Source organism: Cannabis sativa, chromosome 9 (genome assembly GCF_029168945.1).
Source record: "Cannabis sativa cultivar Pink pepper isolate KNU-18-1 chromosome 9, ASM2916894v1, whole genome shotgun sequence".
NCBI classification, from domain to species: Eukaryota; Viridiplantae; Streptophyta; class Magnoliopsida; order Rosales; family Cannabaceae; genus Cannabis; species Cannabis sativa.
Genome location: NC_083609.1, coordinates 31,242,547 through 31,264,788, shown reverse-complemented (window position 1 = coordinate 31,264,788; position 22,242 = coordinate 31,242,547). Strand labels below are relative to the sequence as shown.

The 22,242-nt window shown below is 34.8% G+C and overlaps 1 protein-coding gene across 2 annotated transcripts; it reads right to left on the bottom strand.

Annotated features, from left to right (window-relative positions):
* Positions 1-570: 570 nt before the first annotated feature.
* On the bottom strand, positions 571-8,722 carry LOC115722510 (plant UBX domain-containing protein 11). 2 transcript variants are annotated; one of them, XM_030651732.2, is made up of 11 exons: positions 8,496-8,722; positions 8,100-8,164; positions 6,062-6,161; positions 4,744-4,796; positions 4,574-4,655; positions 4,030-4,095; positions 3,692-3,759; positions 2,852-3,064; positions 2,269-2,761; positions 1,351-1,596; positions 571-1,055 (listed from the first exon to the last, which is right to left on the bottom strand). In XM_030651732.2, exons 3-11 carry the CDS (start codon positions 6,159-6,161, stop codon positions 826-828), a joined length of 1,551 nt encoding a protein of 516 aa, XP_030507592.2. In that variant the 5' UTR covers positions 8,100-8,164; positions 8,496-8,722; the 3' UTR covers positions 571-825. The 2 variants fall into 2 exon arrangements, with proteins under 2 accessions (XP_030507592.2, XP_030507594.2); XM_030651734.2 differs by lacking the exon at positions 8,100-8,164 and having other exon boundaries at positions 8,496-8,687.
* Positions 8,723-22,242: the final 13,520 nt, after the last annotated feature.

Sequence of the window (22,242 nt, the reverse complement as noted above, 5' to 3'; positions counted from 1 at the left end):
TTTACAAGCGAAAATAAGCTCTGATTTAAGATAATTATATCATATCATAATTTATTAATATTAAGCAATGATATATATTATATAGTGTAATTAATATAATGAAAAGACTCCAAAAATTTATATACACTAAACATTATTTTTTTAATCCTGTTTTCGCATATATTATTTACAAATAATATACATATATATTAAATATTATTTTTACTCTTATAGAATTTAATATATATTCTTGTTTTATTTCCTTTTAATATTTAAAATATATTTATATACGCATTTTTTCTACAATGTGTGAAGAACTAGAAGAATAACACTTATACAAAATATAGAGTGCAAAAGTGGGTGTAAAATATAGTGATTAGCAGTCCTCTTATACAAAATATATTTCAGCTGATACCGACCGAACACCACTCGGATGTCACCCAAACCCAATGTTTTCTAATCTTTTTTTGAGTGTGCAGGTGCACTGGGTTCAGACCAGACAGAGATGTGCCGAATTTCGGGCTTCCCGTGTGCAGCCCCAGGGCTGGGATACAAGGCCAAAGTGTACTATTCAATTTTCACCTTATTAAGTTATTATAAAAGTTTCAATTTCTTCATTTCAGCTTCTCTTTTATGAAATATATTATTTTTGTAACAGTTTATACATTTCAACATTCTTATTTTGACTCCATATTATCTTTTAAAAAAAAAAAAAAAAAAAAAAAAAAAAAACAGCGTTTGCACAAAGGTAATTCATCTACAGTCATTTTCAGGGCCAATTTCAGATTTGCTTGGAAGTAGACACAATGAAACTGGTGCTGCGTAGCAAATTAGAGCTCAGTGCAATTAGTGTCCATTGTCATTACCACCATATTGTGTAGAGTTACCATTCCAGAAAGAATTTCTGTCGTTGAATCGCTCATCATCTTCGTCATGCTTCAAAGTGTGAACATTGCTTCCAAAACGGGATGTTGTCGGTTGCCTGCTCATACTATTGTTTCTGCTGCTTGCAGAAGGGCTTTGAGGAGAGGCTGAGTGAGGCCTTTGTTCTTGGTTGCCATTGTTCTGTACTGGACCTACAATAGGAAAATTGAAGTCATAAGTTTTATGTTAAACTCTTTTAAACAAACAGAAAATGGCCCCGCACGACAAGAAAGTTATGTGTGAATCTGAAAGTTTGTTAACATGATGTGTAACTTTTCAGGGATTGCCAATATGATGAATAAGTTATTTGATTTTCTATGTAAATACATGAAAATTTCCATATCTCATCAATTTTCCCATCATGACATTTGTTCAGAAGTTCTGCAGTTTAACAGCAGAGAAGAATTTTTCAAAAAAAAAAAAAACAGCAGAGAAAAGAAAGCTCACTGTATTCCCACACGCCAGGTTGAGATTGGTGTCCAGAATTTGAAGAGCTAGAACCACCACCAAGATAGGAGAGAGGGTTGATGAAAGAAAACATTCTTTTCGCGTATGCAAAATAACCCTCAGTACTCTCATTCGAGGACTCAACAATATTTCTTGAAATTGGTTGATCAGTCACTCTTTGATGAGTAACCACAATCAATGCCTGTCTATCAAACAAGCCCAAATCTGACAAGGTTTTGCTTAAATCTGCATAAAATTAAGACAGAAAAGAATAAAGTCCACGAGGGTATTTACATAGCAATTGTTATAGTGTCCTTTCCTAGTCCTTAATATTGTAGGGTTAGGCAGGATCCCAATTAAACAAAAAAAAAAGAGAGACTACATTCGTGAAAGTGAGCAGGAATGCTAGGGGGAAAAAAGAAACAATTTACCCTGAGCTTTAACAACCTGGGAGTTACCTGTGAACTTCTAATGCTTAAAAAATACTAAAATGTATTCCTAGGCCCTACCAAGCCAAAGCAAAAGCATATCTATGTATGTAATTTCAAAGCCGATATAAAGAATAGCTATGACGTGTAGTTTATTTTCCTCAAACTGATCAAACTTGTTATTACTCAGAATGGAGTTTTTATTTCAGTTTGAAAAATAAGGAAAATGTAGGAAACAAATTTGAATGAACTTTTTACCATACAATTCTATCCATACCAAACATGAAAAATTGATTCTTTTTTATCTTTATTTTTTATTTTAGTTTTCCACGCTTATTGTTTTCTCTGTAATTTCCTTACCTCTTTTTTTCTCCATTAAAATAATGACAAGCACAATTGGCACATCACACGTGATTATCAAAGACATGGCCATGACCAACACAATGAACAGTGCAAATGAAAAACACAAGGGAATCTATCCCATACCTACCTTGGCCATTGTATACCTTGCGTGGATAAGGAATGGCAAGATCGAAAGGGCCAATGATACTATCTTGATGTTCAACAACATATTCTTTTACCATTCTCAAAGTGCTCGATACAGAGAATTTGCCTTGCAAGTTTCCACCATTGGGCATGCGAATGTTTAAGTATACATCATTCATTCTGTTGACTTTAGCACAGCTATCAACCTGGGTAGGCTTCTTACTATCTACAGCTTTCACCTGATCATCTTGCTTAACTTCACTAACTTTAAGTGATTTTGACCCGCCATCTGAAACATCTACATCATTACCAGTAGCTTTTTTCATAGCAAGAGATTTAGCTTTAACTCTCGTAGAAGAATGATCGGCTCCAGTATTATCCAGGTTAACTACAGTAGGACACTGTAATTCTTTGTCATCAACTTTAGTGGATGAGATGGGCTTCTTACCAGCACATGCTGTTTTATTAACTTCTTGTAAGTCTGAAGTTGTGGCATCCTGTAGAATAAAAAAATAAGAGTAACCAAATCATGCATATTGCTTATTATTACTCACATAACCACACAATTGCTAGAATCTTATATCTACCTCAACAGTGTGTTGACGAATTTGATCCTCCTTTTTATTGTCAGAGTTAACCTCGGTTATAGAATCTGGTGATTTACTTTTGTCTGTTGAAGGTGATTGAGCATCTAAATTTGAACTTCCTTGATCAGAAGATGCAGAGCCAGAAACTCTTGAAGTTGATGGTTCTGATGCCTTGGAAGAAAGAGCTGCACTAAGGACAGCAGCAGTTGTATCCTGTAATTTATTAAAACATCTAATAAACATTTATACATTTGATAAAATATTTTACTCCCTTGTTATGAAAATGCTACACACACATAAGCATATGAGTGGCAGAACTAACTGCATGAGATAAAATTATCCAAAAACCAACCAATGAAGCAAGGGAAAGAACTCACTCTCAGTTAAAAAAGAACTTCTCATGCCTGAAGAAGAATGAAATCAAATGCCAATACCTTTTATCTATAATCTATAACTATATAAAAGTGGCAATAACTTTTGGACTTTTACATATTAAATTACTTATTTATCCTCGTTTTATTCCCCTAAAAAATCTTTTGTAGTTTAGATAAATTACATTATTTTAATAAATATGCAAGAAAGAGACTTTTCTTTTTAAGGTGTCATGTCCAAAATGAAGACTGAATAATTAAAGTGAGCACATTCCATTCATTGGCATAATATATATACCTGATGTACACTTGACAATTGACACCAGATGACCAGAACTTAAATAATACTCATAACACACATCTTGGTCAGAATAAGCCAGAATAAAGATCAGTTAATCTAGCATCCGGCTCTACACAAATTGGAAAAGTGTCTCTAGAGAATGAAAGAAAACAACGAACGAACACATACCTGTATGTGAAGGCTCAGCCAAGCTTTCTCTAAACTGGATGCTAGCACTCCAGCACTCACAAAGCCCTCTACCAAAATAATAAAAGAATAATAATGTCTTAGAATGTATTAGATACTGCCACGTATAAATCAATAATCCTGGAATGAAGGTTTAAGAAAAGAGTAATAATGTGCACACATAAATCACCCACAAACTTGATACACACTTATGTGTGGCAAGTAAATTTTAACAAGTGGGAAACACCTTAAATAAAGATGATCGGTTGAAATTACTTGTCACATAAGTGTGTGGGTGTGATTTATGTGTGCACATATCATTACTCTTAAGAGAAATATACCATTTTGCCAAACTTGTATGCCATTGTATCCAACCGCTATTACACAAGGAATAGATTTATATGGGTCTGAATTAAATTGATGGAAGGATACTTTTTTGTTCCATAAATGGGAAAAGATAAATAAGAAACAAGTAAAATCGAACAATGCATCTGATGCCAACTAGCCCTTAATAGAAAAAGCTTTTGTTAGACACGGATAAATATAAGGAAAATAGGAGAAAGCACACATCAACACAAAAGAACAAACGTTTTAACCATTTTGAAGCCTTCTTCTCTTTTGTTTGGCTGAAAGAATGTGATTTTTGAAATATAGACAATAAAGTCAATTATATTATTTATCATCATCCATGATCAGAAAATGAATAGACTAAGATAACTAAGAAAAAGCGTCTACAACTTCCTACGATAAATATTAATTTTAAGGTTCTCCACTAAACAATATTACTGAGAACCACAAATAGAGAGAAAGATTGTTCACCAGAATCAGTAGCATAAAAGATAAAAGGAATTTTGCTTATTAATCAAGCTTTGTATAGAAGGATACATATTGCAGAAAACTGTGCAGCATCATTACTTCCTTCATAGAAATGTAATAGAATGCAATACTTCTGTACCGACTCTACCACCTGTACACAACATTAATGAAGTGTAAGAATAACTGAGCAATTTTACATGTAAATATACACCCACGCAGACCAGGAAGAACACGTGTACCTTTAAATCATTCCATGTAGTTTTTTCCAAACTGTTTGACTCAGCATCTTCACCTAATAATGAGTTAGAAAATAATTAAAAAAGTAAAAATAAAGCATACAAGGTACAACTAAGAATCAGACTAAAAGAGATCAATTAATTCGAGCATCTTTATATAAATCATAAGCACTCATGAAAGAAATGATTCGAGCATCCTTTATATAGATCAAAGCACTCGCTAAAGAAGTAGAATACAAATCAAGTGCATTTATTTATGCATATGCATGACAATGAAAAAAATCACCCAATGGTGTTATTTACCCAAACAATTAATGGTAATTATATCCACAATTCTCCAAGTATTTATTCAACCATTTAATAGAATTACTTAGTTTAATATTACCTCTTTTCTGCAAAGAATGTAACATCCTTACAGCTTAAAACATCATGAAAGTGTTTTTAACAGCTTTTTATGTTATATGCATGTCATTAATACAAGACTATAACTATAAGCTAGATGCTAATGATGCACATCGTTAACATACAACAGCAGAAGCCAAAACTTTCTCATAAAAAGAAGCAAAATAGATATAAATACATCGACTTGATTATAATTTATATGTATGTATATATATAAAAATAATGTCCATTTGTTTCTGTATTGAGCAAACTGAACATGGAATTAACAAATCGTCCAAATGCACATTAATTAGCATTTAGTTGTACTAAGAATCCCTCTAAAAATATATATACATATATATATAGGAAAATCTTTGGTGAGCATTAGTTTTGCTTTTAGTGTAAAGACATTTCTTATTTTTGATATATAAAGAAATTATAAACTAAAAGAATTTATACGATGATTTACATTATAATTATACTAGGCATCCTGCTTGTTTTCGAAAAATTCTGAAAAATTTAGAGTGCCGAAAATAAGATTCAAACTATTTTGTTTTACGCAGGCGCAACAGACTATTTTGAACTTTATTTTCGACACTATAAAACATTCAAAATTTTTCGAAAACAAACAAGATGCATTTACAACTACAATATACAACATCATATAAAAAAATTGAGATATAACTTCTTAAAGTAGGAAAAATAAAAAAGGTCCCTACAGTAGGAGCAAAAGTAATGCCCCAAACTAAGAAGCACCCTATACATGTATAAACAAATAACTATGTCGATACATGTATAATTATTCAGTAATTTACCACATCATTTCTCCATTTATAAGAATGAATTATAATATACGAGCAGCACCAACCAAATGGAATTGGATGTTAAATTTTATATGACTCCAGAAGAAAAAACATAATCATTACAGAAAATTGAATACCTGAAATGAAAACAACAAATAGTTTCCTCTGCTTCTTGGCTTCAGCAATTGCAGCAACTATGGAGCCTTTGTAAGTGATAGAAGATAGCGATTGTTCCATCTGATTGAGCATCAGTCAAAGTTATAATAACCACACACACAAAAAAAAAACACAAGTGAAAACAAAAAACAGATGATCCAAACAAAAACCATTTAATTTCTCACAAATTTAGTACAACACTAACTCGAACGGGTGACCAAACAAAATGCAATAAGAATGTACTATAGAATATTATTCAGTATTGAAATTAGAAATGTATACACAATTTGGACTGAGAATGAATTACCAACACTATTTAGAAGCTTAAAGGACCTATTTTTTCATCTCTTTTCTTTTCCTTTGTATGGCCAAGTTTCTAATATCATCACATGAAATTCTGAAATACAGGGCCAAATTCACCAACTGTTTAGATCACCATAGCTAGCAATCACTCTGTGACATAGGCCATGTTTGAAATTAATAATGGACAAAATTTCTTGTGTTCAGATTTAGATTTTTACAGAGAATTTTCCTTTTCCTCAATGTTTTTGTTTGTCTCATCACTAAAACCTAAAATCGGAATGTAGCATAAGCAACGGAAATTGAAAAAAGAAAAGAACAGCTCAGAAGTGGTTATCTACATGAATATAAATCTATCTATATAATATGTATATATCTCTTTCCTATTAAATAAGTGCCTATGTAACAGAATTTGTTGTGCTTTTAACATATTTTTTTCTTTTCAAAAAAGTGGTAACTTAAACAGAAACTGTTAATCACTAAAAGAATACAATCAGAACAGTTGTAGCGAAAAAAATTGTTTCAACTTTTCAAAACAATATGTATTAGTTTAGAATATACAGTGGAGCGTTTTCTTATGCATAAAGTATAAGAATAATTGTGTATGTTGTTAAAACTAAATTTGCTTCATTAAGTCAAAAGACTTATTACAAGCTTAATATATCTTCATCCACACAGAAGCAACAAAATCTAATCATATAAAACAAAAATTTCAAAGTGAAATCATTTTCTGCATACAAAGGGAAATCAGTATTTATCACTATGAATAGTTTAAAGACCCATTCATACACACCCTCCCTCTTCTAAACACTGAGAGAGATATACTCCAACTCTTTCTCTTTCTCTTTCGTTTATACAAAAATTATTAATTTCTAAATTGGAAAGATGGTTGGTGCGTTGGTTGTATTGTATTCTCATTCACTTTTTTTTATTTCCTTCTAGACACTAAAAAAAATCCAGGATACTTATTAAGCTTGTAGAAAAAGGTAACAATTTTTCCACATATAAGATTTAACATTCATCAATACCAAAAAAAAAAAAAAAAAAAAAAAAAAGCTTATTCTTGTAATTAAATGAGTCATATTCATCAATTTATAACATTCAAATTAGATTTTCTTTATTATTTCTCTCAGTAATTAATTAAGAGTGTGTTTGTAAATCACTCTTGACTCACAGATAAGGTATGTATGATTCCCGAACCTTAACAAAAAGGATTGAGCTCCGCTCATCCCTTGATCTCTGCCTAACTGGGACTAGGCTAGTTTCAGTGTTTGGTTCCTGACTTGATGAGAGTCACAAGGCTTTAAAGAAGGTAGAGGAAATTTGTTTTGGTTTTTATGCTTTGACCTTGCTCATATATCAAGGCTGAGTCTAACTAACTCTTTATGTCTATTACTAAGTCGTGTAATTAATAAGGTAATAATTACGCATACTAATAATTACACTATATTTTAAAATATAAATACAAAACGTGTTTGGATACAAAGTAGTAATTATATATAAATTTCTAATGTCTTGTTTGACAAAATAATTAATAATTACATAAGGGTAATATTTTTCATAATCAATATTTAAAATGAAAAGTTTTTAGTAATTAAAGTCAATTCTCATAGGTCATGATAGTTGGAGAGTATAAATGAAACTCTTCAATTACACAGTTATAGTATATTACATAGTATATTACATAGTCAAGACAATAATACTAAATTGTGTAATTACCTCCAATTACACCAAAATTCAATTCTTTCTTAGCTTTCCAAACGCAACCTAATGGTGTCCGGGGTCTGGTCAAATTTCAAAGATGCGTTTAATATGATTATACCACATAAATGTTAGTTAGGGTAATACATATGGTAAGAAATACAAGATTCAAAATGCTTTCAGAAAAAAGGAGCAAAAAACAGAACCAAACAAAAATATTTCTATATCCTTTTCCTCCTTCACAAACAAAATCCCAAAACGCAAATGCCCTACATTTCTAGCATTACATTAACACAAATATATTTTAAACCTACCTAATCGAGATACAAAACAAATCTAATAACCAGCTTATGCTATTGTTAAACTCATATAATTCATATACACAATTATCTAGAGAAGAACCCATCAGCGTACCTCAATTTTCCAGAAACAGAGATGAAACCATAAGTAGCCACCACAGAACGAAAATTACAATCAGAGGCCGAGACAGATACGAAGAGTGAGAGAGTGAAAGCTACACGATCAGAGGCCAAGAGAATGAATCGTAGGAACAGAAGAAAAATTGGTTTAGAAAACCCTATAGAAGTCGGCGATTGTGCTGTCAACACATATTATTATTTTTAAAGTGTTTTTTTTTTTTTGAAAACTTTTTCATTTTGAAACTTCAAAACAATTTTTTTTACATTAAATTTTACATAAAAATTTCTATTGTAACTATCGCTACAACTAGGGGTGGGCATCATCCAATCCAATCCAACTGAACCGATCCAATCCAATCTAATTACAAAAAGTTGGATATCCAATTACAATTGGATTAGATTGGATGCTAAAAGTTGGATTTTAATTTGATTGGATCGGTTACTGGATGTCAATCTCAAAATCCAATTAAAAACCGATCCAATCCAATTACATTTATATATATTAAAAAAATTATTTATATAATAAAAATATTGAAAAATATAATAAATATTTATTATATTTTTATTAGATTTTTTTGTGTATGTTGAATTTGTAACACTTGATTGTTTAGTGTATTTATTTTCATGATGTTTTGTTTTATTTTATTACTTATAAATGTTGTTGTTTTAATTATTTAAAACTTTTAGCTACAATACACTTGTAGGAATAGTATATTTATGAAGTATTAAACTTAAATAAAAAGTGATACTTAGTTTTTTACGTATTTTTCTTTATATTTTAAGCTAATATTAAAATTTAGGTGTGAAATTGGATATCCAAACCCAAACCGTAAATTTAAAAAAAAAAAAAAAAAAAAATAGAATATGAGGTAGTTCTCCTTTTTTTTTGGAAATTATTTTTAAAGTGTTGGTTGATGAAAACAAATTTAAAGAATTTGTATTGTATTCAATTATATAATTTTAAAAGTAATTTGTGGTATAAATATTTAAGTTTAATTTTAGTTGTAAATAAATATTTAAGTTTAATTTTTAGCCGTAATAATATTTAAGTATTTATTATTAACACTAAAAATTAAATAAGTATTTATTTGTCACCGGAAACTTAACTATTTATACCGCAAATTACTCTAATTTTAATAATATTAAATTATATCAGAATGCTCTGTTAAATTATACTATGTTTTATATTATATTGTATTTTATTAATTATAAAATTTGTAAAAATTCAAAAAAAAAAAAAATCAAATAAAAAGTAAAAAAAAAAAATTGAAAAGTAAAATTAATAAATTAAAAAGAAAATTAAAGAGAAAGTTTTTTTAAAAAAAGAAATTAAAAACATTTAAAAAAATTTTAAAAAAATAAATTAACTAAAAACACTAATTTTTTTTTAAAAAAAAAAAAAAAACATGTTTTATGTGATTCCAATGCAAATATTAATGCTAATTCTGAATAAATTATCATTAAAACAAAAAAAGTAACAAAGTTGTTAAAAAAACAAAGTTTACATAACTAAAATAGACCTTTTAGCACAGTAAAAGTTTCAACTATTGAACAAAGTTCAACCAATTAAATCAGAGTTCAACTGACCAAATCAATCATCACATATTAATACTCACATAACCAAATCAATGACTTGATCTAACTTCTCTAAGAACTCTTGTCACAAAGGCCTCTCGAATTTCGCCATCTGTTCACTTGAAGGTTGCTACATATTCTAACCTCTTCAACATGTACATCAACACATCAAGTTGATCATCAACTGAAAGTCCCATCGATTTCAAATCCCTAGCCAACTCCTTATCATTAGTAGTTCCTTACACCATCAATCTCATTTGCTCGATATTCTAGCCTCTTCAACATGTACATCAACACATTAAGTTGATTATCAACCGAAAGTCCCATCAATTTTAAATCCCTACCCAACTCCTTATCATTAGTAGTTTTTTACACCATCAATCTCATTTGCTCGATTGAATGTTCAAATATTATTTTGAACGCAGAAGCAATCTCCTTCATACCATCATCATTTGATGTGAATCTCTTTCTTCAACCTCTAGGTGAAGAAAGGTTTTGATTCACTGACCTAGAATTGTCAGTCTCTTCTTCACCTTCTACATTTATATTTTCAACCATGTCAGCTGGTGCTTATGCTCCTTTTTCTGTTGCTCTATCTTTTCCAAAAATAATAGCTATTCTCTCAAACATGGAAAAAGATTTATTTCCATCCCTTAGCATCCTTAATATGATGCACAAATAAATTAAATATACATCCCTTAGTACTTGCCACAACATATTAAACTAGTGGAAAAACTTACAATATATAAGAAAATAAAAATAAATAATCTATAAACACGAAACTTGAGTATAGGTAAACCAAGCTTCATCACTATCAACCTCCACACACTTTTTTACACCAACTACTTGTGTTGACCATGACGAAGACTTGTAATTGTTTCTTCAACATTGAATACTTGCTCTCAATGTGTAGTGTTTACCGAGATTTTTAGAAACTAGATATTTAAGAACTAAAGAAATTTAACTTGCAAAAATAAAAAGATGAAGGTTTTGTACGTGGTTCGAGTGTTAATAAAGTTGGAACTTGTTTTACTAGGATCTAGATTTACTAATATGTATGTTTGATTATAATCTATAGTCTAACATCCTAAATATGAATTTCCTAAAACAATGAAATAAACACATAAGAGATTAAGAAATCCTTACATTGATGGCAGCAGAATAATAATGACTCTTTCCATTCAGATCTCTAGCCTTTGATTCTTGTATATAGCAGAGCATTATCAAGATCTGTACCTGGATCTTCTCTCCTTCAATTTGGTTAGACACAGTCTTTTTCACTATACTAGGTATTTCTCTGACATGAGTGGGCATACTCTCAATCACCAAGGCTTCGAAATATTCAGTAGAGAAGAAAAGGATTTTGAAATAGAGAGATGCTTTGTTTTCTATTTTTGTTTGACAAAAGAGTCTTGAAGTCAATTAAGAAAACTAGAGCCATCTTATTCTATTTATAAGATTTCTTCTAGGGTTAGGTTTAGAATTCGGTTGGAATTAAAAAAGATAAAAAAAAGTTTGCTTTATTAAGCCACCTAGGCCGAACCTTTAATGGGCCTTATGGATTTCAATTTTGTCATTTTGTTGAAGTCATTTTTCTTTTCATAAATGCTATATTTTAATTCTAACTCTATAAATATCAACTCTATCTTTTTAATAATTATAATTAATTATTAAATAAAATTATCATTTAACTTATTTGTTAATTAGACCTCAAAGAGTCTCTTAATTAATAAATAAACCTTAAATTCTCTTTTCTTCTCAATTGTGCTCTTTCTTGGTGAAAATTCACAAACAAGACATAGTCTTATTTAGAAATAATTGATCAATTAAAACCAATTAATTGAGACTACAAAATAATATTTTCTCAGTTAGTGTGGGGATCATAGTCCAATGTAATCAAGTTTCCAATGAGTAGATCCAAAATTTACCAAGTAAATTTCCTAACTTATAAATTCCTCCTAATTCCACTATAGATTTAGAATTGCACTTCTAATTACATAGAACGCTTTATTACTAAAAATAAATGTAATTTAAATTACCCATTATTTCAATCTAAATAGTCAAATATCCTCTATAGATGATCTACATCGAGTATGAACAACTTTACCGTCCTATCATTTAATGTATTTTATCCTTAAAATACTTTAGCTATTTCTAAATGATATTTTAATAAACTAATATAATTAATGAAATGAGCACTCAATCATTTATTGCATTAAGCCAAGCTTGAAAAAATTATCGTTTCACTCCAAAAAGTTATAGAAGCTATAAATTTCATATCTACGAGTAAGAAAAGTAAAAAGTAATCAGTACTTAATAGATTAATCATGTCAATTACCCTATAACATAAAATTTATTTTAACACAAAACCAAATCTTTGATATCTGAATATCAAAGTCTTTAATAATAAAAACTAGTATATAAAATTCCTACATGTGCTGTGATATTATAAAAGAAGCTAATTAGCCAAAAAAATCACACAAATCATATATATAGGAAATGTCACGATATATTTTTTTCCATTATGTGTCACTCTCTTATTTCATACCAACATTTAACTCTTTTTATGTATCAATAGATTTAATTAATTTTTTTTATGTATGAATATGTGTCAAAAGTATATTGGTATATTGGTTACTAATAAATATTTTGCTTGATATATTTTTTGTAAGCATGGCAAAAATTAGAAACATTTTGTTCTCTATCCCATATCCCCTCTAACCTGTCCATCATCATCTTTCCTTGATAATTTTCTTTCACCACCACCACCACAAAACAATTTGTTATAGTTTTATGTTTTAGAGGATCTATTGGTGAATACTGGTTGAAAAATATTAGTTCAAGTAAAGAAATCTAATTTTTTGGGCTCCAATTATCTCTCATCAAGATTTTGTAAGATATATTTACTAATATAACTCATCTCTAAATCTTTAGAATCTTTTTTTCTATAAAAATCATGTTTGTTAATGATAATTTTATTTATATTTTTATTTGAGGGTTTTATTTTTCTTTGGTTGATTAATTTTTCTTTTTTCCTATGTTTGTTCGAAATGTGTGATATATCAATCTCTTCCCATATAGTCCATTAAATGCTTTTGCTTATGTTTTCCAAAATATCAAAATTTTCCTATTTATCTAATATTTTTTCCAATCACTTGAAGACTTTTATTACACGTGCCTTGATGATTCACTATTATTGGATTATTGGGTAGTGTTAGTGTAGGCTAATGATGGCCTTGCAAGTTTTGATAAAATAATTATGAGAAACCACAAAAAAATTTCAGAAAACAGCTCTAAAACCCAACAAAACAATTATAGCAAATCCAAGTAGTAGATTTTCAGAAGGAAAAATTAATTTTCTATGCATTATTTATACCCAAATTAAAATATTAAACCTAAGTATACTAAAATTGGCCAAATAGGTATAGTTTTCCCTAAACCCCAAAATACTCCTCCCACTTTTCTCAACCCTCTCTCTCTCTCTCTACCTCCTTTCTCTCTCAAATCCACCCTAAACCCACGAGCAACCACAACGTCCACCGCCCACCACCCACTGCCCCTACCCACAACGTCTTCCTCCGCTGCACCGCACTGCATGGTGATCGTCTACAACCACCGCCTCTACCCACCGCCCCTACCCACGAAGACCATCATCTACACCCACTGCCGATCGACGAGGAACACCACGAAAACCGACCACACACGACCGAACACCACGACTAAGAAAATCGAACCCATCTCGACCGAACCACCACCACCCAATGTCGGCACAAGTAAGATCTCGTGTCTTTGGATTTTTTGAATTTTTTAATTGTTGATTTAGGTTTAAAATGCTTTTTATTGATAGATTTGTTGGGTTTTGTGCCCTAAATAAAACCCATTTCAACATAATCAGATTTACTAATAAAGATCAGAAATAACATTTTATGTCACATGATTTATTTCATGATTATATATAATGTGTAAATTCTATTAAGTCCAGAACATATGTATTTGTTAATGATTATAGTGTTGTCAGCACAGTGGAATATAATCTTGATTATATGTTCGAAAGTTTATTCCCTGATTTGTCAGTTCACTGGATTTAGAGTGGCATGATAATCAGCGATAGGTATTCTTACACCTTGGATAAGTGTTATGTCCTTTCCAGGGCATTGGCAAAGTTTACCAGTATCGAATGTATGGAGTATACATTGGAAGGGACCGATATTGAACTTTGATTAGATATGTTAAAATTTACCGTAATATCTATTCAATTCAATATCACCTAGTTGATCATAGAGCAAATGATCTTAATCCTGATATGATTAGGTTCGATCTCAAGAGTATTATACATGTTCTTTGATTTGTTAGTTAAGCCTACTTTTGGGTCAGGGTGATACGTACATTTTGGGAACATGATAGTATAATTGAGTGGGAGCGCTAAACATAGATATGGAATCTATAACTTCTATAGGTATTTAGAAGAGAAACGATTATTTCCTTCGAGCTTGGCTAAACAGAGATAAATGGTTGAGTACTCATTTCACTTCGCTGAAATATCATATATACGTAGCTAAGTGTTTTAAGGATAAAATACATTGCAGCGTGTAACGGTAATTTAGTCCCTATACAATGTAGATCATCTATTAGAGGATCATTGATCAAATTAGGATTATAACAATGGATAATTAATAGCGTATCTATATCGTGGAACATATAGAGCGTTCTATATGACTGAGAGTGCAATTCTAAGTTCTATGCGTGGATTCAACAAGGAATTAATAAGTTAGTGGATTTACTTGGTAAATTCTTGATCTGCTTATTGGAAGCTCGGTTATATAGGCCCATGGTCCCCATACTAGTTGAGACCATACTGCTTGTAAGACTCAGTTAATTGATTTTAATTAATCAATTATAATTCTAAAATTAGACTATGTCTAATTATGAATTTTCACTAAGCAAGGGCAAAATTGTGAAGACAAGAGATTCTAGGTTTTATTTGTTAATTAAGAGACTTTATATGTCTAATTAATAAATATATTAAATGAAAATATTATTTAATAATTAATTTTTAGTTATTACATAATTGAAATTGGCATTTAAGTGGTTAAATTAGAAAATTAGCGTTTTTGAGAAAATGGGATGGAAAAATGACAAAATGACAAAATTGCAAAGTGCGCCCAATCCACAATCCATGGGCGGGCACACTTAGTGTATTTTACCATTTATTTTTTTTATTATTTTAATGTCAAATAAATCTAACCTAAACCTAGGTGGTTACCTATAAATAGGTAGTGATGGCTTCAGGAAAAAGATGATGCATCTCATTCCTTCAGAGAAAATTCTAAGCCGCCACTTCCCTTCTCTTTTCTTCTTCAATTTTCGAACCTTGAGTGAATGAGTGAGTGCCCACACACATCAAGTGGTATCTCAATCATAGTGTGGAAGATTGTGAAGAATCCAATCAACAAGAAGGAGAATCAGCATCAAGGAAGGAGAGAAAGAGATCCAGTGTAACACCCTAACTATCTTAGGCGTATTACGTGATTTTTAAACGTACTGTGCAGCTCGTTGCTAATCAACGAGGTTTATGGAAAAACGTGATTAATTAAAATTTTGATTTTTAATTAAACTTATAAACCATATTACAAAAGACTCGGGATCCCGATTTATAAAATCATTTACAAAAGTTTTAACTGTTTAACTATTACATAAAATTAAAAGTCGTCTAACGATCAGTTACAAAATTTAGCCTTGCTGTCCCGAGGATCGTACGCTCCAGGCCTAACCGTCCCGACATGTACAATCTCATAAGCTCGCTCACGGTCCATCAGCTATAGCCTTGCCTTTACCTACACATGAACATAAACTGTGAGTCGACAGACTCAGTAAGAAAAGCATAATAATATCATACATAATTCTAACTGCCGTGTCCAACACGATACTGAGTCCCGCTACTGCCATGTCCAACATGGTACTGAGCCACTACTGCCATGTCCAACATGGTACTGAGTTTTGAACGTTCACAGGGACGGTACTATTGACAAATATCCTCCTGATCGGTCGAACCGGTCATACTCCGGCTGCTGGTCATACTCCAGCCTGTACCGACGGGATAGGTCAATAGCACTGAACCACCAACCAAATGTCAGCCTGATCGGTCGAACCGGTCATACTCCGGCTGCTGGTCATACTCCAGCCTGTACCGACGTGACAGGGTTGGATGGTTCGAAGCCTAAATACATAACTAATGTAATCTAGCAGGCTTCCTACATGCACGCTAAACATGTAATCTACATATGCATACTGTTATACTAATCTTACCTGGATTCCGATTTCAGGTGTGCCGGTCAACCTGACTGGAACTGAAGCTGAGCGGCGGATTACTGGCTCCTAAACCATAAAAATCACAACGCTATAAGTGACACGCTAAATCACTTCCCGGGGACTAAAACTTGGAACTAAAAGTTTCCCTATCGATAAAAAGCATGGCAATACCCCTAAAAACATAAAAACGAGGAAAACTAGGGTTCTGAAAAATTCCCCAACCGGCAGACCGGTTGCCCAACCGGAATTCCGGTTCTGGGAATTACTGAACCCTCATCCGGAATTCCGGATGCACAACCGGAATTCCGGTTCCTCGCAGGCAGCAAACCAAATTTTTCATAACTCGACCAATTCAACCCCAAATGGTTCCAAACTTTCCAGACCTGTTCTATACCTTCCCTAGAACATTTCTAAGGCCTCAAACTAACCCAGAAACCACAGAATCAAAAATCACCATTAAAGCTCAAGCTTTGAGTTCTAAACTCAAACTTGAGCAATTCCCACAAACATGCATTCAAACCTAGTTAATTCTACTCAAATATGCATGAAATCACCTCTGAAAACTATTAGAAACTACAGCAACAACACAATAACAGAATCACTATAATTTCACCAAATTCACATATTTAAGCTTAAAATTCCCAAACCTTGAACAACACAACTAGCATGCATTAAAACCTATAAAATCCATCCATTTAAAACCTAATTAAGCTACTGAAAACAACAACTAAACACATCAACATACAGCTTCACAAACTAACATGCAACCTATCATTTTCATTTCAAAAACATCAAGAACAAAGAGAAGAGTTGAGAACCACTTACTAGTAACTAAGGATCACAAAATCAACACAAAAAGGACTTGAATCACCAAGGAAAACTCCTCCTCCTTGCTGCTCAAAGAGGGCCGAAAAGAGAGAGGCTTGAGAGAGTTTCTTTTTCAAGTTTTCTAATTTCTACACTTAGCATTTTTTTGTATAAATTGGAGAATAAAAATAAAGGCATTTAACTCATTTACTTCAGCCAACCATTAATCAAATAAACATTTAAATTTTCAAATAAAAAGTCATTAAAAGACAAAACACTAATGGGGCAAAAAGACCATTTTGCCCCTCCACCATAAAATCATGAAAATCATACTAAAGGGGTATTTTTGGGACATTCTAAATTCCCGGCCATTCCCGACATTCCCAATGTCTAAAACCCGTCCCCAAAATACTAACATACTAAGTTGTGATTTCTACTGAGCCAAACGCCGAGTTCCAAAATACCGGACACCGGAAATGCAAAATATGCAAGCTACTGAATAACATAAATAACAGTATAATAAATTATTTAAATAGCTATAAATAATTCCATAATTAAACATAAACAACTGCTAATTTCCAAATTAACTAAGCGGGCTTTACAACTATCCCCCCCTTAAAAGGATTTCGTCCCCGAAATCTAACCTGAATAACTCTGGATATTGAGCTCTCATATCTGACTCTAGCTCCCAGGTGGCTTCCTCCACCTTGCTGTTTCTCCAGAGAACTTTGACCAATGCTATGGTCTTATTCCGAAGGACTTTATCCTTTCTATCCAGGATCTGCACTGGCTGTTCCTCATAAGTCATGTCTGGCTGAAGCTGAAGACTCTCATAACTGAGTATATGAGAGGGGTCTGAAACGTATTTTCTCAACATTGAGACATGGAATACGTTGTGCACTGCTGACAAGGCTGGAGGCAATGCTAACCGATATGCCACTTGACCTATCTTCTCGAGAATCTCGAAAGGTCCTGTAAATCTAGGGCATAACTTGCCTCTTTTCCCGAAACGTTTAATCCCCTTCATCGGAGATACTCGTAAAAACACATGTTCCCCTACTTGGAACTCAACATCTCTGCGTTTCGGATCCGCGTAACTCTTCTGTCTGCTCTGTGAGGCAAGCATTCTAGCTTTTATCTTCTCTATCGCTTCATTGGTCCGCTGTACTGACTCAGGGCCTAAGTATTTCCTCTCCCCTGTCTCATCCCAGTGGATAGGGGATCTACATTTCCTACCGTACAACAGTTCATAGGGAGCCATCCCTATCGTACTCTGATAACTGTTGTTGTAAGAGAATTCTATCAACGGTAGATACTTACTCCATGAGCCTTCAAAGTCCATAACACAAGCTCTCAACATATCCTCCAATATCTGAATTGTCCTTTCGGATGACCATCCGTCCGAGGATGGAATCTTTGTCTTGAATTTTAGCTTTGTACCCATTGCCCGTTGCAAACTTTGCCAAAATTTGGAGGTGAATTTCGGATCCCTGTCCGAAACTATAGACTTCGGTACCCCGTGAAGTCTTACTATCTCTCTGACGTACAGTTCTGCCAACTGATCCACTGTGAACGTTGTTCTAACCGGCAGAAAATGAGCAGATTTCGTAAATCGGTCCACCACTACCCAGATGGAATCATACAAACCCGTGGTCCTAGGTAACCCGACCACAAAATCCATCGTAATATCCTCCCATTTCCATTCTGGTAGGGTTAGAGGCTGCAACAACCCTGCTGGTCTCTGATGTTCAGCCTTAATCTGCTGACACGTGAGGCATCTCGATACGAATTCTACTAAATTCTTCTTCATACCGCTCCACCAGAAGTACGGTTTCAAATCTTGGTACATCTTGGTGGTGCCGGGATGCAGAGAATACGGGGTAGAATGAGCCTCCTCAAAGATCTCATTTCTCAGTTCCACACTGTTCGGAACACAAACCCTGGCTTTATACAAAAGCATCCCACTATCTGACACTGAAAAGTCCTTGGCTTGACCAGCCAATACCTCATCTCGGATCTTCACTAACTCCGGATCTGTCATCTGAGCGACTTTTATTCTTTCCAACAGATCAGATTGCAGCGTCAAGTTGTGAAGCTGACCTACCACAAACTCAATGCTGGATCTAACCATATCCTCTGCTAGCTGAGGTGAGATCTGAACCATGCTAGCTACTTGCCCGGGACCCTTTCTGCTCAGGGCATCGGCCACTACATTGGCTTTTCCGGGATGATAGAGGATCTCACAATCGTAATCCTTCACTAATTCCAACCAACGCCTTTGTCTCATGTTCAAATCTTTCTGAGTAAAGAAATACTTGAGACTTTTATGGTCGGTATAGATCTCACACTTCTCCCCGTAAAGGTAATGCCGCCAAATCTTCAGTGCAAAAACCACTGCGGCCAATTCTAAATCATGAGTCGGGTATCGCTGTTCATAATCCTTTAACTGACGGGAGGCATAAGCGATAACCCGATCGACTTGCATCAATACACACCCCAAACCCTGTTTGGATGCGTCACAGTAGACTACGAACTTCTCCTTGTCCGAAGGCAAAGCTAGTACCGGAGCAGTAATCAACCTCCGTTTCAGCTCCTGAAAACTAGCTTCGCATTTATCGACCGGATAAACCGCCGATTCTTCTTTGTAAGCTCGGTTAGGGGCATTGAGATTTTGGAGAACCCCTCCACGAACCTACGGTAGTACCCGGCTAATCCCAAGAAGCTTCGATCTCACATCCTTGTCTTCGGTCTCGGCCAATCCCTGACGGATTCAATCTTCCCGGGATCCACCTTGATCCCATCTTTACTCACAATGTGCCCTAGGAAGGACACCTGAGACAACCAGAATTCACATTTCTTGAACTTGGCGTAAAGCTTATGTTCTCGAAGTCGTTGCAGTACCATCTGAAGATGTAACTCATGCTCCTCTTCTGATTGAGAGTACACGAGGATGTCGTCGATAAACACAATCACACAGATATCGAGGAAATCCTTGAATACTCTATTCATCAGGTCCATGAATGCTGCAGGAGCATTGGTTAGTCCGAATGACATAACCAGAAACTCGTAATGTCCATACCTAGTGCGGAAAGCCGTCTTTGGAATGTCCTCCTCTCGGATTCTCAACTGATGATAACCCGAGCGGAGATCAATCTTGGAAAAGACCGTCTTCCCCTGAAGCTGATCGAACAAGTCATCGATCCTAGGTAATGGATATTTATTCTTCACCGTCAGCTTGTTCAATTCTCTGTAGTCGATGCACATCCTCATAGATCCGTCCTTCTTCTTGACGAACAAAACCGGGGCTCCCCAGGGTGACACTGGGCCGAATGAACCCTATGTCAAGCAACCCTTGGAGCTGAATCTTTAATTCCTTAAGTTCAGCTGGAGCCATCCTATACGGGGCTTTGGAAACCGGATCCACCTCTGGTGCCAAGTCAATCACGAAATCAATCTCCCGCTGAGGTGGTAACCCAGGAAGTTCTTCGGGAAAAACGTCCAAAAATTCCCGAACCACTCTGATGTCCTCTGGCCGAATGGTGTCTGGCCGAGTGGTGTCCACCACCACGGCCAGAAACCCTAAGCACCCGCCGTGCAACAATTCTCTCGCTGACATAGCCGAGATCACCGGGATTCGAGATCCTTGAACTGAACCCACAAATACAAACGGTTCTTCACTTTCCGGTTGGAAGACCACCATCTTCCTTTTACAGTCAATGCTCGCCGAATATTTAGATAAGAAATCCATTCCTAAAATAATATCAAATTCGACTAAGCTCATCTCTATCAGATCAGCGCTTAACTCTCTACCATCTATCCTGATCGGCATAGACCTAATCCACCTATTGGAGATAACCAATTCTCCGCCAAGTAACAGGGTTCCAAACCCTGATTCATATCTATCGTAGGGTCTACCCAATTTACTAAAGACTCTGGTCGCCACATAAGAATGTGTAGCCCCAGAATCAAACAGCACTGAATATAGTGAGTTGCTAATAGAAAGGCGACTGTGACTGCGATGGGCCGGCATCCGCATCGGCTGCGTGATAGCGAACACCACTGGCCGGAGTGGGTATCGGCTGGAGCTCGCGGTGCCTGCGAGTCGGAGCTGGGGACATTCCCTCTTGAAGTGTCCGGGCATGCCACAATGAAAGCATCCCTGACCTTTGCACTCACCCCGATGGTGCCTCTTGCAGCTAGGGCACTCGGGATAGGAGAATCGGGTCTCAGTACCACCAGGACGACTCCCTGCGTTGCGGTTCCCCCGGAACCTCTTGTTCTGACTCGAGCCGCCGGAAGCAGTGGGTGCCCTCTTCCTCTGATCAATGGCCGAACCACTACTCCCCCTGCTATAGCCTGATGTAGGAGGGGTAGGAGCTCCGCCACTCACCGGAGTACTCGCTGATTCTGACATGCACCCCACTGCGCCCTCAGCTCGCAGTGCCTTCTCCACCATCTGAGCATAGGTGGTGCTGTCGTCGGTGGTGATCATCAGGTCATGCCTGATCTTGGGATTCAACCCGTCTAGATACTTCTCCTTCTTACTGAAGTCAGTCGGCACAATTCCCGAGGCTAACCTCGCCAACCGATCAAACTGAGTAGTATACTCAGTGACGCTCATGTTCTCCCGCTGGGTCAGGTGAACGAACTCTTTCCTCTTGGCGCTTCTGACCGCCTCATTGTAGTATTTCGCATTAAAGAGTTCCTGGAACCTTTCCCAGGTCATGGTGGTGACGTCATGGATCTGAGACACCATGTCCCACCATACCAAAGCGTCCTCCTGGAACTGAAACGTGGCGCACACCACTCTGTCGTTACCGGTGACACCCATGAAATTCAGTATCTTGGTGATCACCGTCAGCCACTGTTCGGCTTTCATCACGTCCGACCTCCCGGGAATACGGAGGTGCTTGCTTCCGAACCGCTCATACAATGGTTCCAATCTATGGGCCGCCACCACTATCTCGGCACAGGCGGCGGGCGGTGCCACTGGAACTATGGGCACAGGAACTGCAGGAGCACCCTGCTGTCTCAACCTCTGAATCTCGAGG